General features: G+C 50.2%; 6 protein-coding genes across 6 annotated transcripts; 4 read left to right on the forward strand and 2 right to left on the reverse strand.

Annotated features, from left to right (window-relative positions):
- Positions 1-358: 358 nt before the first annotated feature.
- Positions 359-1,248, forward strand: BDQ94DRAFT_173986 (uncharacterized protein; the record flags this gene model as incomplete). The annotated part of the gene is made up of 3 exons (XM_026772251.1): positions 359-687; positions 750-988; positions 1,043-1,248. 3 exons carry the CDS (start codon positions 359-361, stop codon positions 1,246-1,248), a joined length of 774 nt encoding a protein of 257 aa, XP_026622219.1.
- BDQ94DRAFT_182443 (fungal specific transcription factor domain-containing protein) lies at positions 1,200-4,371 on the reverse strand (the record flags this gene model as incomplete). The annotated part of the gene is made up of 3 exons (XM_026774147.1): positions 1,200-3,570; positions 3,627-3,760; positions 4,153-4,371. 3 exons carry the CDS (start codon positions 4,369-4,371, stop codon positions 1,479-1,481), a joined length of 2,445 nt encoding a protein of 814 aa, XP_026622220.1. The 3' UTR covers positions 1,200-1,478.
- Positions 4,372-6,089: 1,718 nt separating this feature from the next.
- BDQ94DRAFT_162165 (salicylate hydroxylase) lies at positions 6,090-7,470 on the forward strand (the record flags this gene model as incomplete). The annotated part of the gene is made up of 3 exons (XM_026769497.1): positions 6,090-6,221; positions 6,282-6,630; positions 6,683-7,470. The coding sequence occupies 3 exons, from the start codon at positions 6,090-6,092 to the stop codon at positions 7,468-7,470; spliced, it is 1,269 nt and encodes a 422-aa protein (XP_026622221.1).
- A 505-nt stretch (positions 7,471-7,975) lies between these two features.
- BDQ94DRAFT_162166 (zinc-dependent alcohol dehydrogenase) lies at positions 7,976-9,302 on the forward strand (the record flags this gene model as incomplete). The annotated part of the gene is made up of 5 exons (XM_026769498.1): positions 7,976-8,366; positions 8,424-8,507; positions 8,566-8,656; positions 8,712-8,832; positions 8,883-9,302. 5 exons carry the CDS (start codon positions 7,976-7,978, stop codon positions 9,300-9,302), a joined length of 1,107 nt encoding a protein of 368 aa, XP_026622222.1.
- A 199-nt stretch (positions 9,303-9,501) lies between these two features.
- BDQ94DRAFT_182445 (NAD(P)H-quinone oxidoreductase) lies at positions 9,502-10,662 on the reverse strand (the record flags this gene model as incomplete). Its single annotated transcript, XM_026774148.1, has 4 exons — positions 9,502-10,133; positions 10,185-10,271; positions 10,321-10,376; positions 10,425-10,662. The coding sequence occupies 4 exons, from the start codon at positions 10,660-10,662 to the stop codon at positions 9,504-9,506; spliced, it is 1,011 nt and encodes a 336-aa protein (XP_026622223.1).
- Positions 10,663-11,171: 509 nt separating this feature from the next.
- Positions 11,172-12,118, forward strand: BDQ94DRAFT_173991 (class II aldolase/adducin family protein; the record flags this gene model as incomplete). Its single annotated transcript, XM_026772252.1, has 2 exons — positions 11,172-11,439; positions 11,499-12,118. 2 exons carry the CDS (start codon positions 11,172-11,174, stop codon positions 12,116-12,118), a joined length of 888 nt encoding a protein of 295 aa, XP_026622224.1.
- Between the last annotated feature and the right edge of the window lie 35 nt (positions 12,119-12,153).

Consider the following 12,153-nt stretch of genomic DNA (forward strand, 5'->3'; position numbering starts at 1 on the left):
GAGAATGGTGGTTTACGTTGAGTGCATGGAGAGCATAATCTGATGTCGGATGCAGCGGAGTCTTACACATCTGCATCACCTCGGACGTGGTAGCAAGTGCTTTTATCAAAAGTCTGAGTAAGTTGTGGCACCACGAGCGCTTTATTATTGACACAGGCTTACCATATGGTCCTGTCTCTGCTGAATAAGGGGGACTGTTGTCGGACTCACGAAGATATAAAGAGTCCAAAGATCGCTCACTCGAATAGCCTTGCCAGCATTCAGTTCATCGGAAGCTTAAGCATCTGTCCCGAATCAAACCAAATCCTGCCTAAGTATATCTACAGCAACATTCTTGTCCACGGACGGTCTTGCAAAAATGGAGGCGTCCCCCCTGTCCTGTGATAATGGCCACAAGTTCGTTGGTGCTCCAGAGGGAGTGGATGTGAGTGGTGACTATGGCACCCCCAGTCTCCTCTTCATCTACTACAACAAGCCGGTCTCCGACAAGCACCGGAAGGAAGTGCAGGAATTGAGACATGACCTGGAGACTTGGAACGCCTTTGAACTTGGGCGCGCCGAATCCCAGGTCAACGAGCTGATGCAAAAGGGAAACCTGCCAACCGACGATTACAACGAATCGCGCGTCAGACGTACCGACTATCGCAGCAAGGTGATCCAGTATCTGCGCAAGGAGCACGAATCATGGTGAGTCACTATATTCAGAGCCAATGCCCCTGAACTCGGTCCACTAACATTCCGCCATGAAGGCTGGTGGAAGCCGACAAAAAGGAATTTACCGTTGAGCTGAAGACCGACGAGAGGCACATGAACAAGAAGGTCGAACAGGAGCTGCGCGGGCGGTTGGAATCCAAGGAAAACCTGCCGGCGCAGTTTGGTGTTGTCTTGCGCATCATCAACCGCATCATTGCTGCACGCAAGCGAGACGACATGCAGCAGTACCATTTCACCAATGTGGAAGTGTGTGCCGATGGCAGGGACGATCCAGGTAGGCAGATATTTGTATCCTTTCGGTGACACACATACTAATGGTATGTCATAGTTGTCAAGTCAACCATGTTCCGGGTCTACGAAGAGGGTGAAGAGGATGACGAAGGATCTGTCAAAGTCAAGATTGACTATGTCAACCATCGCTGCCAGTTTAATAGGGAACATTGGGCCAAGGCACGACACAATGTCGAGGACTTTATCAAAGAAGGAGAGAGGATCCGCCGGGCCATGACATTGAACTTTTGTGTCGATGCCTAGGTAGCACTACCAGTAACTTAGGAAGCCTGTGTCACGTACAGGACTATGCGGATAGTCAGTGATCATGGATGGATTGAGCAGATTGGACGAACATGATATTCTTGGTGGGTTGAGAGAACAAATGAGCATAGTTTTGACAGAATGAATATGTTATCAATTTCGGGGCCAACATGACATATGGCTACCATCTTGAGAACATTCAGCCAATTTATTGTTGTAGCCATGCAAGCCTATGCCACATTGATGCTACCAAGGAACTGCTCAAAGTTGCTCCAGTCGAGACTATACTGCGTGATCGTCTGCAAAGACTCTTGCCACAGGCTCGGGCTATCCGAAGCAGTACCATCCAGGTTGCTGTTAACACTATCGACGCAAGGCATGCGAAGCTGTGAGGGCACATGGTCAATTCCTGCCCCCTGTGCCAAGCCCAACGGTGCGACTTCATCATTCTCACCTCGCTCCCGAAGTTGCCCGTTCGCGAGAACGGCTTCGTCGAACTTTTGAAGCACTGCATTAAATCTCTGCATTGTCGGACATTTCGCGTTTACTTGCATTATGGACTGCAACTTTGTCACCATGCACTGAACATCTTTCTGAGCTGCACCTTCAAGCTGCCACAAAGACTTCGGAAGATCCGGGGGCATGACCCACAGCCGACGGAGGAGCAGAACCATTCCAGCCGAATACCCGTAGAAAAGGTCCAGGCTAGTCTTTCCATTGACCCCATTGGCATAATCAAGCAGGACGAGAAGGTTAACAATGTGCATCGCTGCTGTGACGCAGCTAGACGCCAGGTGCTCAGCGCTCTTCTGCACGTTTTGGAAACTATCTCTCGGTAGAGTCCAAGGGTACTGCTGCTTCGGGTTCTGCCTTCGGCTCATCGAAATTACTGTAAGCAAATATGGCCGTGTAAGTTGAATAAGGAGGTTATTATAGGTTAACTGGAGGAGAACCGTTGGTCGTAGTTGGTCCGGTGGATATCCGGGGACGAACGCTTTCAGCACTGCCGCCGAGGGGGTGGTGCACGCATCCAAGATATCGGATGGTATAACGAGATAGGTTGGTATCTCAGCTTCCCAGGTTTTAAGGTTACTCAAGAGTAATATTGGATCAGTACATTGCGTATCAGCGGATGATACAGGTGAAGCAGGCCGATGCAAGAAAGCGATCGCATCGCGGAGCCGACTGACTTGTTGTTGAAGGTCGGTTGCCACCTGGTGATGGCTGGGATGACCGAGAAGGGCAGTAGCAGAGTCTTCGGGAGCAGGTCCCAGGGTTACCTCCCGACTGTCGATCACACTTGGGCGGCCCAAACATAAGCAGAGAAATTGCTCAAATGTAAATAACGTAGACCAGACTCGCCTTCTGGAGTCTTGTTCTGTTAGGCGAAGGCTCTCGTCGATATCGCTGCGATGCAATCCTAAAGCAATAGCAATCCTCGCAGCACTACCAGTTAGGGTCCACGCTGCATTCCGATCATTGTTGTTGTGCAGGAAGAGTGCCATAAGCAACAGGGCTTGGATATTGGAGACTGTACACGAGGTCAATAAGCCAGCCAAAGCTCCTCGAGCGAAGTTCCAGCAGCGAGACCTTAGCGTGCTTAGTTCATCGGCTTCGAATCTAGCGTCATCATCCAGGATCCAGCAGCCAAAGGCGAGAACAGCATGGATACAGGCCACCCAACCATCTTCTAATCCCTCAGCGGGGCCGATGGGATAGATGTAGGACTCAAGCTTGTTAAAGAAGTATCCCCTGTCCATTAGTGGGAAATCTGAATTTACAGAGTGAAAGAAGGCATGTATTATTGCCAGCAGACAATCCCGGGGCATTTCCTGCAGCTGTGCCTTGACAAGCGATAATTCTTCATCGCGTGCAACTGGTGTCATGTCTGTACTCACTGCTGACGGTGACAAGCGACTCGAATCTTGTCGAGCTTCGAGAGACTCTGTCAGAATATCTGCAGCGAAGCAAGAGGAAGGCTGTTGCTCCGATACTAGGCTGCGAAGATCCGCAAAGAAAGCAAGGGATGCTGACGGCCCGATGTAATGACTATGGCCACGGCTGTCTTTGACCAGCTGCGGTGGGCGCTGGCTGGTTCTGATACACCCTGGCTGATCGTTACTATTGCTAGCGCATGTCAGGGTCTGATAGGCGCGTTCTGGGCTCCGCAGCTCAACTCTCTGCTCATTCTCATTTTGTTGTGGAAGGTCCAGCTTGGGCATTTCATAGCCGGCTTTCCGGCCCAGCTCTAACAGAGCAGAAATACTATCAACGGGCTCACCCGGAAACGCCCCCTTAACGATTGCTTCAAGACAGTGAATCCTACAAGAGTGTTAGTCAGCCTGACAGTAAATCCAGGGAGGATCAGCACGGCATACCGATCGCGGATGGTCTCGACACTTCCGTACAGTCGGGTCTTTCGCTGATAGCTGGATACGCACGGGATGCCAGATCGTTGGCAAGCGACACAGCCTTGATCTGAGCCTCCGCGACGAATACATTTGCAGCGGCGCTAATACGTTGTGGTTAGCATAATTCTGACTGGAGAAGAGCCAGCCAGGCAGGGTGAGGTCGCCACTTGCCTTCCGGCAGGTGTCACAGCTCGCGAAAGTACGTTTCCGCAACTCATCAGGAACGCGACGGCTAGCTAAGCGTTTCTCCATACCTGAGCGATAGGCTATCCAGGAAGAATCGATCCGCAGAAAGCATATGAAGTGGCGGGTGATAGCCCGATTGAAGGCTAAGACAGCTCGACCGGCAAAGGGAGGGGGATCGGCGGATGCATGCACCCGGAACCTCGGATAGACTTGCATTCACTCAAAGCTTCTATGCTTGGCGTCCCAGCAGTTGTAGATGTTATCAAAACTTTTCCAGTCATTGGATGACAAATTCACTACCGTCTACATTGTCCTGTTCCCGGGTATCGAGTCTTCCGGTATGACCAGCGCGGACATGTGAACCCAACAACTCCTGCCATGTTTTACAAGCCGGATACGGACATGATAGCATCTGACCTAAAACAATTGCCATACAAATCGCACTGCCGGTAGACGAACTGTATGGAACCATGCCTCGCGTCATGGAAGTGATACCAAAGACTATGCAGGCAGGATGCGACCGCATTGTTGGTTGGACTATCAGCTCAAAAGCTGAAAGTATTGCCGTGGTGGCCTATAGGAACGTACATATCGACTATTTTCCGAAGCCCAGAATCCGAATCTTTAGAGTAGGGGATAGAAGCTCTCTGTTTGAGGGTACCGCACAAGAATACCTCACTTGGAGCTAATTCCAAAGATTACTTAAAGATATTATATGTATGAAAAGGCAATGAAAAGAACAAAAAAGAATAAAAAAAAAGAAATCAAAGGAAAAGAAAAACTTCTTTGTATTATATTTATCGTTAATAGAAAGCGCAGCGACATCTGCCTTCTGCCTATACTATGATCGGAATAATAGTGAATGAAAGCCTATCAATCTGCGTAGCCACTGCGCTGGAAGTTAACAAGCTGGCTTAGAGAAACTTCTCAGGCAATTGTAAAGTCAAATACGTTGCACCGCAAGTATAGTCTTCTCAGAGTCGTTCAGGGCTGATTAGATGAGCATAGCATCGATTGACACAGAAAATACCCGAAAAGGTTGGATGACACAGTGACTATCGATTCACAGCTGAAGCACTTGATTCAATTAACGGGGTCAAGATTTGAAATCAGCTTTGCAAACACCATTCCTATCGTTAAGAAGTAGAAAAAAGCTTCCCAGGTCAACAATAGTAACAAAAAGCACCTGAAGGCTTCCCTACCGTAACGCCTAGTCAAGCGTTGCCGGTGGGTACGCGGCTGAGAGGAAGAGTCAGGCATATTCAATCACTCTCTTTTCTTCGCAAAGTTCTCAGAGGTCGGCATCCACAGCTGTTGCACTTCCTGCAGCTAAGGAGCGAGAATCCCAAAGCAGCCTTGCTAGCGCTATAGCTATGTATACTATGCACATGAAAGCGTGACAGGAGGATAAGAGTAAGAAACAGCACTTGAAATTTTCAGTATCGAAAAGCTCAGTCAAGCGTTGCCGGCGGGCACGCGGCCGGGAGGGAGTCGGGCATATTCAGTCACCTCCCCATTCTTTGTAGGGCTCAGGTATGTCAACGTAGGGTTGGAACTAGCTATGATAATCGATAGAAATGCAAGGAAAGCATACAAGCGATCGGTTATCGCCCGGCCTTTAAGTGGGTGTACGTATCCATTCTTGTCTCCATCCACCGTTCATATTCTCGTGTCTCATTATACTGCTGCTCATAAAAATGAGCTATTGGACTGGAAAACCCGGATCATACTACTAAGTATGATGTACTGACCCGACGTTGCTAAGATACATCTGCTAATCCATAACCACATGTGGTGTTGCCTTCCGACAAAGATGATATGGCATTTGTCTTCTCAAGCTAGGTGGATCGGTTAGCAGAAGGCGTTTTTAACAGGTCCCAGTCTCTATATGGTAGGTGCGGCACCTCCCTGATAGCAGGCGAGAGGGAGAGAGCACGGATCCCACTCAAAACAGACTTGGTGGCTTGATTCGGCTGTGTCATATTTTGAGCAAAGGTCAGCTGACAGGATCGTAAATTTTCAAATTGTAGCAGATGAGCCATAGTGACGGGGCGCAAGCGTTGCGGTCTTCCTTTTTGGTATTCATGTCGAACCCGGATGCCTGCTTCCCCTATCCGAGGACTTCTGCCAGGACACCAACCAGTGCTGCAGGTTGTCGCAATAACTCACCCATGAGATCTTTCATAAAACCACGACAGATAGCTACTGTAGCATGGATCAGTGAAATGCCCTCTTAACACTACAATGTCTCTGAAATTTGAACCCTTGAACATCCTGATCGTGGGTGCTGGACTTGGTGGTCTGTTTGCATCCTTGGCTCTGCGCCAAGATGGGCACCGAATAACTCTTCTCGATGCATCTGCTGAATTCAAAGAGGCAAGAATATAATCGCTCACTTCTTCCTGGAGCAAGATTAGCTAATGCGCCCATGAATAGGCCGGTGCCGGTATCCGCATCCCACCCAACAGCACTCGCCTTCTACGCCGATGGGGGGTTGACTTTGACAAGATGCGAAAATGTGTCTGCCAAGGATATCATTTTCGTCGATGGCAAGATGGATCGACAATAACTGAAATCAAGTTTGAGGATATGATCGCTTGTCACGGTGCACCGTATTATTTGGTCCATCGTGCTGATTTGCATGCAACTTTACTAGCCGTCGCGATCGAAGCCGGTGTTGTCATTCATAAGAATCGACATGTGACCTCCTATGACTTCAGCGTTCCAATGGCTGTCACAGCAGATTCGGAGAAATGGAAAGCTGACCTCATAATATGTGCAGATGGTAAGACTTCATCATTTGCATGTTGGTCAACTGCTGCTGATGAAAACCACAGGAATAAAGTCTACAGCTCGACCGCTTCTAACAAGTCAGCCAGACCATCCTCGAGACACGGGCGATGTTGCATATCGGATCCTCATACCCGGTCAGGATCTACTGGCCGACCTGGATCTTGCCGGTCTCATCACGCACCCGGAAACAACGTCGTGGTGTGGGCCAGATGCCCACCTCGTTGGCTATCCTATACGAGATGGTGAGCTGTACAACATCGTTGTGTGTGCGACATCGAAAGGAGAGACGACAGATGAGATTTGGGTTGTGGAGGGCGATAATGAGGAGCTTTGCGCCAGATTCTCCGGATGGGAGCCCCGTGTGCAGAAGTTATGTCGTTTGACAAAGTCCTTCATGAAATGGCGATTATGCGACCTTCCGGCACTTTCCACGTGGATTCATCCGTCAGGTAAGGCTTGCCTTTTGGGAGATTCCTGCCATCCGATGCTACCGTATCTGGCGCAAGGAGCTGCCCAGGCGGCTGAGGATGCTGCCACAATTTGCAGGGCTCTGGCTGAGGATACCGATATCACAAGCGCTTTGAAGCGCTATGAGCGTATCCGCAGCCCCAGAGCGTCCTTGATTCAATCTAAGACGCGAGAGCACCAATACATCTTGCATGTCGATGATGGTGAAGAGCAGTGCGAGCGAGATGAGCTTATGCGACACGATAGTCCGTCTAGTCCGATCTTCTGGGGATACGAGCTGCGTCGAGAATGGCTGTTCAGCCACGATGCTGAAAAGATGGAAGAGGCCACTGCAGAGCCACGTTTGAGAACAACTGCTCTATAAGGGGTGGGAGAAACTTAGATTACCTAGTACTTTACTCAGGAAAACGTGGCGTAGCATTTTATAGCTGGAATTTGAAGGGATGTTTGTAGTTTGAAGATCTATCGGCCATCGGATGGCAAGGGCAGGCGCAGTCCATAACATTAGAGCCAAAGCATTTGATCCGGATATTGCCATGTAGTTGAGGAAACTGACAACATGCTTCCCATAATGTAAGTGCGGTCCGGGATTTCCAAGCATTGGCTTGCAACCTACCTTGCCACCTGCACTTGCAACCGACCTTTGCAACCTGGTTGACTGTCGATCACTTCTCCCTCAAGGAATCAGGAGATTCATTCACCACTTGCGGGGACCCCGCACTCGGCTCATCTCAGCCGGATGGCTGCTTCCCTGCTGTCCTTAAGAATGTTTCCCGGCTCGAGCATGGTCTTGATTAAGAGGCTATCTATGATTCATTTTCTGTCAAACAAAGGTGGAGGCCAACTTAGCAGACATAGCATCGTCCAGTATGACTACCAATGTCCCAGCCACTCGCAAAGTGGCTGTCTGCATTGATACCCAACACATTGAACTCGAAGAACGCCCCATGCCAACACCAACTGGCTCAGAGGTTGTTGTAAAAATTCAGGCGACCGGTATCTGTGCCACAGATCTGCACCTCGTGCGACGGACTATCCCTTATCTTCAACGGAAGGTAGACGTCTGTGGCCATGAGGGTGTTGGACATATTGTCGCTGTTGGGCCGGATGTAGATACTTCAAAATGGCACATGGGAGACCGAGTCGCCCACCGGTGGATATTTGATGTCTGTCTAAACTGTGATATGTGCCAAGGAGGGAATGAGCAGCTATGCGACTCGAGGAAGCTGAGTGGGAAGGATGTGGAGGGATGCTGGGGAGGTACTACCCCATCGAAAATCCACGTCCTACATCCTAGGCACCACTGAGACATTGCAGAATACACGATTGTCAATTCGAAGTATCTCATGCGTATCTCTGAAGATATCTCTGCAGCCGAAGCTGCACCGACCTTGTGTGCTGGTATGATTTAAAGGATCGCATGTGGGTGTGCCTATGCTAACTTGAGCCGGCATTTCAGGCACAACAGCATATAGAGCCATTCGCACTGCCGGTCTCACTTCTGGGCAGTGGATAGCAATCGTTGGAGCTGGAGGTGGGCTGGGTCATCTGTGAGATGTCTCCAAACGTGAATCAACGGGTCCATGAACGCTCACCTACTGCCAGGGCAGTACAATACGCTAAGGCGAATGACTTACAGGTCCTGGGAATAGACACAGGCCCAAGCAAACGGGAGCTGTGTAGCAGACTGGGGGTCACTTCATACATTGATTTCATGGAGACACGGGTATGCAGACTGCTGACCTTAGAGGAATGTAGCTGACAGGTATCCTGCAGGACTTGACAGCAGATGTCACTCGTGTAACTGGCGGAGGACCTCATGGAGTGATTGTGGTTAGCTCTAGTACCAGGGCTTATGAACAGGCCCTAACATATGTCCGCAAAATGGGGATTATAGTCTGCATTGGAATCAGTAAGCTACGATGGTACCTCCGGGCTACACCACGGGCTAACATTCCACCAGCACCTAATAAGATGCACTTCCCTATTGGCCCAGAATACTTTGTGGCTCGTGGAGTTCGCCTTACTGGCAGTAGCACCGGTACGATGGAGGATGCGTGCAAAGCACTGCAGTATGTGCGCGATGGCCGAGTCAAGCCTATGATCATTGAAGCCCAGTTGGAGGAAATCGAGGCGTGTCTGCAGGCACTCGAGAAAGGGGAGGCGGACGGTCGATTCGTGGTCTCGTTTACTTAAAGAGGTTACCGCTGGGCTCTACCAGTCATTCTTGAGTATATGTTTCTAAGCTGCCTCGTTTCGCTTTATAGTCCAGTATCTGATTCGGGTTTTGTTTTGCCCTGAGCTAACGTTTTCATGTAATTGTATCACGATCATTAAGGACACTTATATACAGAGTACCCATATCACCGCAAATGTAAGCTATACACGGATATCGATTCAATCCTCATCCACCAGACAGATAATCTTGCCGGCGTTCACATTTGACTCCAGACGTTTATGAGCATCCGATACATGCGTCCATGAGAACACTTTGTCCACCGTTGTCTTCACCTCGCCTGACTTGATATGCGGAAGGATCTTCTCACAGAATAGATCACGCAACTGTCCCTGATAATCAGCCGCTCGAGTTCTCAGCGTGGTAGCCATCAGCCAAATTCGCTTATTGAGCAGTGCACGCAGGTCAAAGTCGTCCACCTTGCTCCCGCTTAAAGCAGCGACCAGGACCATGCGAGAGTCCATGGCTGCTGAGGCCATGTTCTGGTGAAAATAGTCCCGTCCTACTAGGTCGACAATGAGATCCACGCCGCGTCCATTTGTTTCTCGCTTGACTACCTCGGAGAAGTCCTCTCCGGAGCGATAATTGATCGCAAAGTCTGCTCCAAGGGAGCGACATAATTCGCACTTCTCATCACTCCCAGCAGTAGTGAAGATCTTGGATGCACCGCCGACTTTGGCAATCTGGATAGCGGATTGACCGACTCCAGAAGCACCAGCGTGGATGAGTACTGACTGGCCAGGTTGAAGGTTACCGACTAGATGGACGGCCTGGATAGCTGTGAAGGAGGTCTGTCCGATCAGTCGGATGAAAACAAATGCGGTGGGGGTAACATATCCTACCTCTGGGATGCCAGCAGCTTCTTCGAAACTCAGCGTAGGGGGAAGATGCATGAGCATCTTCTCTGACACGGAAATCTTTTGTGCATACTGTATCTTGTCAATTGCATGTCCCTGCACTGTGCGAACAATCACGTACTGCCCCGCCATATGCAAGCCCAAACACCTTGTCTCCCACTTGGAAGTCCCCGGAACCTGTTGTTGTCAGCTAATGCCCTCGCAATGGCGAATAGGCCAACTCACAATTGGGCCCCTTCTCTTCCACTATCCCACTAAACTCCACGCCCATGATCTTCCCTGACTCAGGCAACAAAGGATATGGATACCGATCTTCCCTCTGCATTATGTCCATGCGATTGAGACCGAATGCCTTGATGCGAACCAGGATGCGATTACCCGTCGGAACGGGATCAGGCACACCCTCCTCGATGAAGAGGGCATCGGCATTGCCTTTGCCGTTTCTAACCCCAACGGCCTTCATTTTGACGATATTGGGCTGTAATGTGTGAACGCTGTAGAATGAGGTAAAACGCTTTCAATTTACAAGGCTATGCGACCGGCGCGACACAGAAATAATAGTAATAATAATGGCAATGGCGCATGCGCCGGATCGAACGCATCCCCGCTGACATCACTTGCGGGGACAAGACGAACAGTTTTGTGGAGTTGGAAATGGACCATGACTTGCCACTTTCCGACGCGGTTCCACAGCTCCGTCTGACGGAGAACAACCCTCCGTCTCTGGATCTGTCGCTCCGACTGGCTCACCCAGTGCAATGGCTGCTGCCACCGAGATTCTATGCCTTCTGGAATCAGGCACGTGGAGGGGGTATAAAATACGCCATTCTCGGGGTCAATCGATCGACTCGTCTAAGCATTTAATCCTGGCCCTATTTATTTGACTAACCCCGTTTGTCATACACGACTCAGTACCTCGATATATATACATATATATATATATATATAATAGCGCTCAAGGACATTCAAATCATGGCCACGACTACCGTCACTGAAACTGCCCCTCAGAACGGCAACAGCAATCCATCAGCTTCAACCAGCAAGTTCTTCGATGATGTGCACTTCCTCGGTGACAAAGAGGGCAAGGTCGTGATCCGTTCCCCTCCGACCTTCACCAACATTGAAGATGAGCGCGCGTACCAGAAGCAACATTTGGCCGTGGCCTTCCGGGTCTTCGCCCGGCAGGGATTCGATGAGGGAGTGGCTGGACACATTTCCCTGCGCGATCCCCTCAACCCTCGTCAGTGATCCTGTCTTCCCCCACAGCAACTAACGAGTAACTAACAACCTTTACGTTAGACCACTTCTGGATCAACCCACTCAGCATGCACTTCTCCATGATCAAGGTATCCGACCTCGTCCTCGTCAACGAGAACGGCGAAGTTCTCCCGGGAGGCGCCCAGCACCCGATCAATGGCCCCGCCTTCGCCATTCATAGCGAAATCCACAAAGCACGCCCCGACCTCAACGCCGCATGCCACGCACACTCCGTCTACGGCAAGGCATTCTCCTGCTTTGCGCGGCCCATCGAAATGCTCTACCAGGATGCCCTTCGCTTTTACAACGATTTGGCTGTGTACCCTCGCTACGGAGGCACCGTGCTGTCTACCGAAGAAGGAGCCCGGATCGCCAAGGCCCTCGGTCCAACCTGTCGCAGTGTGATTCTGCAGAACCACGGCATGATTACCTGCGGGAGGACAGTCGATGAGGCAGCGTTCCTGTTCATTGCGCTGGATCGGTGTTGTCACGCGCAGATGATGGCCAATGCAGCGGCCGGACCGGGGTGGGAGAAGGTCTACATCAACAAAGAGGAGGCGGAGATGACGCATAGAAAGAGTGGAAACTCAAGTAAGATGTGGTTGGCGTTCCAGCCGTATTATGATCAGGTGGTCAAGGAAGATCCAAGTGTTCTGGAGTGAGCTCATTCAGTTACGATATGATGTTTTCATGATGT

This window comes from Aspergillus welwitschiae (genome assembly GCF_003344945.1).
Source record: "Aspergillus welwitschiae strain CBS 139.54b unplaced genomic scaffold BDQ94scaffold_38, whole genome shotgun sequence".
Classification (NCBI taxonomy): domain Eukaryota; kingdom Fungi; phylum Ascomycota; class Eurotiomycetes; order Eurotiales; family Aspergillaceae; genus Aspergillus; species Aspergillus welwitschiae.